The 2,331-nt window shown below is 56.4% G+C and overlaps 1 protein-coding gene across 7 annotated transcripts in view; it reads right to left on the minus strand.

Moving 5' to 3' along the window:
- The window catches only part of SRRM1 (serine and arginine repetitive matrix 1), an 18,091-nt gene extending 16,222 nt beyond the window's left edge, over positions 1-1,869 (minus strand). For all 7 annotated transcript variants that reach the window (XM_054292261.1, XM_054292265.1, XM_054292260.1 and 4 more), the window contains exon 1: positions 1,768-1,869. In XM_054292261.1, the coding sequence (XP_054148236.1) occupies positions 1,768-1,788 (21 nt within the window). In that variant the 5' untranslated portion in view covers positions 1,789-1,869. The remainder of the gene's footprint in view (positions 1-1,767) is intronic.
- Positions 1,870-2,331: the final 462 nt, after the last annotated feature.

Genomic DNA, 2,331 nt, shown 5'->3' on the forward strand with positions numbered 1-2,331 from the left:
GCAGGCAGGATTAGAGGAGATGCAGGGCTGCAGCCAGGTCCTGATGGGCTGCTCCTGACTGAGGACAAACCCACAGCTGGGGAAGTTTATTCTGGAAACCAGGGAATTTTATACAGGTAAGTCTCAATGGAACAACAGGGCTCAGCACAAGCAAAAATATAAATTGTCAAGGAATTAAATGATAATAAAGAAGAGAAAATCCCAAATTCTAAGTTCACTTTGGTCAGAGGGCACCTGGAATTAGCAATAGAACACGTTGCAAAGTCATCAGGTATTGAAAGGGAACAATCCACTGACAATTCCCAGCTGCTATTCCAGACCATGGGAATCCTAAAGTCTGGCTGTGGCACAGGCACTGCCAGGATTAAAACTCTTTACAACATTTGCAGTCTGTGCGTGGCTTACAAAACAACCCACAGTACTTGCCAGTTCACTCAACAACTCAATGTCCTTTTGGGTTTTTTTAAAATTATTTCACAACCCAGAAGGGAAATGGAAGTTTCTTATTGCTAACACGTGGCAAGCAGCAAAGGGAAAGAAACAGGACAGAGCAAGGGGCTGCAGGAGTTTAAAGACAAACAAAATAAGTTTGCACTGAAACTTCACAGAAATGTGAAGAACTGACAGAAATATAAATAGGAATTGCTTGGTATGGGGAATCCAAATTGCTGCTCTGCTGCATTTCTGTCATTTCACATTTGGTTCCTCCTGAACCCAGAATAAAACCAGAACAGTTCACAGCCCCATTTCTGTGCCATGCTGCTTTGGTTTTTATAAAATGCCACCTTCCCCAGGCCAGTTTAAAAGAATATTACAGTTCTAATCCAGAGTTTTCATCCCCAGTAATCCTGCTGTCAATCAACTGTAAACCTTTTAACAGCTGCATTAAAACAAGTGCAGAATTAATCTGCAATTATTTCTCTCAAGTTAGTCCATGAACACAGAGCTGAACTAAGGGAGGGGTTATGTGTGTTGCCTTGCTTTAAAAGGAAAAGAAATTAAAATAATATGGGCTAAACTAATGAATGAACCTTAAAATTTAGATTGGTTCTCAAAAATTATCACGGAAACCTCCCAAATAAGGTAATTTCAATTAATGGAGGAAAAAGACGAAAAGAAATAGACCCGGCGTAGGTTTCATGGTCTCTGCAAAAAATGCAGCACAGCTCTAAGACTAGAGAAGAAACTCAAGGATTAAAAACAAAATACAAACGTATGAATACAGCCTAGCTTCTTTTTTGCTATGAATACACTTAAAAACCTCTAAAAAAATCTCAATAAACACAGGGGCAGGGTTGTTTATTTGCTTTGCCGTGGCCACTAAAGAGCGCGGACAGCTCAGACCCGGGCTGGCCCCTCGGAGCCCTTCGGCCGCTGTCCCCCCGCGCCTGGGGGGCCGCAGCGGTGACACGGCCCCGCGTGGGTCGGGACCGTGAGGAACCCCGTGAGGAGCCTGCCCGGGGAGCGCAGCCCCGGGGGCGCCCGCGGAGCTCCCCCCGTGCGGAGCCCGGCCCGGAGCCGCTCGATCCCCGCGCTGCCGCCCGGGCCGCGCCGCCGCGGCCTCTTCCCGCCGCCATTTTCTCCGCGGCGAGGAGCCTGCGCAGGGCGGGGGCGGGGGGGCACGGCGGGGCCGCGCGGGGGAGCGCGGCTCCAGCGCGGGCCTGCGGCGGGGCCGGGCGGTGCCCCCGTGCCCCGGCGGGGCCGCCGCGCCGCCCGCCCGCCCTCAGGGCCCCCCGGGCCCCCCGGGCCCCCCGGGCCGGCACTTACGCGGAAGAACCCGGCGTCCATCTTGGCTCCTCCGCCTCCTCCCGGCCGCGGCGCGCGCTGCCGTCCCGGCGTGCACCGCGCGCCCCCTCAGCCGTGCCGGGGGTGTGGGGGGGCGGAGGGAAGGAAGGCGGGAGGGGCGCGAGGAGGTGGGCGGGGCTAGGCACGCGCAGCGCAGGGTTTCCCTGCGCAGCCTGCTGATTGGCGGAGCGTCGGCGCGCTCGCGGGAGCCGGACCAATGAGAGAGCGCTGCTGTTCCGGCGCGCGCGCGGGGGGGAGCGCATCCGTGAGTCACGCTCTCGCGAGATGTTGGCCCCCGCAGCTATTGCTGATGTCGATGTCTCGCGAGATCTTCGGTGCCCTCCCGGCCGCGGCTCCCTCAGGGATGGCGGCGGGGCCGGTCGGGATCGTGAGGGCGCAGCCGCCTCTGCCCCCGGCAGCGACCCCTCGGCAATGCCCCTCGGCTCCTTCCCGGAATAACAGAGGTCCCTGGGCGCAAGGCAGGGCTCTGAAGAGGTCGCAGAAGAGTTGGGGTTGCTGGGGGCCTCTGGCGATGTCCCAGCCCAA

Source organism: Melozone crissalis, unplaced genomic scaffold, assembly GCF_028551555.1.
Source record: "Melozone crissalis strain CALT ecotype California unplaced genomic scaffold, PUWL_Pcris_2 ptg000108l_1, whole genome shotgun sequence".
In the NCBI taxonomy this organism is placed as follows: domain Eukaryota; kingdom Metazoa; phylum Chordata; class Aves; order Passeriformes; family Passerellidae; genus Melozone; species Melozone crissalis.